The 1419-nt window shown below is 53.0% G+C and overlaps 1 protein-coding gene across 1 annotated transcript in view; it reads right to left on the bottom strand.

Moving 5' to 3' along the window:
- Positions 1-369: 369 nt before the first annotated feature.
- Positions 370-1419, bottom strand: part of EMH_0071220 (uncharacterized protein) — a gene marked incomplete at both ends in the record, with an annotated part of 4531 nt that continues 3481 nt past the window's right edge. The window contains 2 exons of the mRNA XM_013499077.1: positions 370-594; positions 1022-1191. Of these exons, the coding sequence (XP_013354531.1) occupies positions 370-594; positions 1022-1191 (395 nt within the window). The remainder of the gene's footprint in view (positions 595-1021; positions 1192-1419) is intronic.

The following is a 1419-nucleotide window of genomic DNA, read 5'->3' as shown; positions in this document are numbered from 1 at the left end:
ACCACCACCACAACCACCAACACCATCACCATCAGCAGCAGCAGCAGCAGCAGCAGCAGCAGCAGCAGCAGGAGCAGCAGCAGCAGGAGCATAAACCTGACCAGAAAGCGAGTTCATGTAGCAGTATACCGAATGCCCAAGCATCGCTGCAGAAGTGCTGCCCCCTTCTTAGTAGGGTTTCTGGGGGCATGTATTCACTGGTGCCGCAGAGTGTACATGTTCTCTCTTGTTTATTTTTTTCTTTTTCTATTTTTTCTATTCTCTCTATCTTTTCTTCTTTCTCTATTATACAACCAGATACACATACACCGCAACATACACCTGATGATATGCATCCACAACCCACAACACCCCCAGACATATCCACTCCTAATACACTACCCCCTCCTCCTGCTGCTGCTGCTGCTGCTCCTGCTGCTGCTGCTGCTGCTGATGATGATGATGATGATTGAGGGCCGGGTGTTGCTGCTGCTGCTGATGGTGGTGGTGGTGGTTGTTGTGTTGCTGCTGCTGCTGATCCTGATGCTGCAGCGTCAGAACTACTGACGGCTTCCCCTGCCGTACGTGCTGCTGCTGCTGCTGCTGCTGCTGCGCCTATTGCTGCTGCAACAGCAGCAGATGCTGCTGCTGCTGTTGCTGCTGTTGCTGCAGGCTGCGCTGCAGAGGAGGCCTCAACGTCCCTCGGGTGCGCCAGGGACAGGTCTCTGTCTCCCCCTGCAGCAGAGAGGAGACAGCAGCAGCAGCAGCAGCAGGCAGCAGCAGCAGCAGACAGCAGCAGCAGCAGACAGCAGCAGCAGACAGCAGCAGAAGGCAGCAATAAACATTAGCAGCAGCAGAGAGTAACAAACAGCAGCACCAACAGAGAGCAGCAACAGCAACGAACAGCAACAGCAGCAAGCAGCAGCAGCAGCAGCAACAAACAGCAGCAGACGGCAGCAGCAGACAGCAGCAGCAGCAGCAGCAGCAGCAGCAGCAGCAGCAGACAAGGTAAATATCTCTCTGGTAGGAGCTGGACGTACACTGCAAATGCCCCTGCCACTTCTGCTGCAGTTCTTGCTGCTGCTGCTGCTGCTGCTGCTGTTGCTGCTGCTGCTGCTGCTGCTGCTGCAGCTGGGGACTCACTGTCTTTGTCTTCTGGGTGTATCAGTGCTGCTGTGTGGTGGGTGGTGTGGGGTGCTGTCTCCTTTGGGCCTGCAGCAGAAGAGAGACAGTTGCTGCTGCTGCTGCTGCTGCTGCTGCTGCTGCTGCTGCTGCTTTTTCTGTCTCCTTTTGTGTTTTTTTTAGTGGCTGTCTCCTCCTTGTCTTTATATTAATATGTTGTTTTTGTTTTATTTATTTTTTTATTTTTATTTTGTCTCTTTGTGTTGCTTGGGGTCTCTGCTCTGCTTCTTTTTCTGTCTCTCTCGCTCTCTATCTATC

This window comes from Eimeria mitis, genomic scaffold (genome assembly GCF_000499745.2).
Source record: "Eimeria mitis Houghton genomic scaffold, Emh_scaff3972, whole genome shotgun sequence".
NCBI lineage: Eukaryota > Apicomplexa > Conoidasida > Eucoccidiorida > Eimeriidae > Eimeria > Eimeria mitis.
This window is presented reverse-complemented; position numbering and strand designations above follow the sequence as displayed.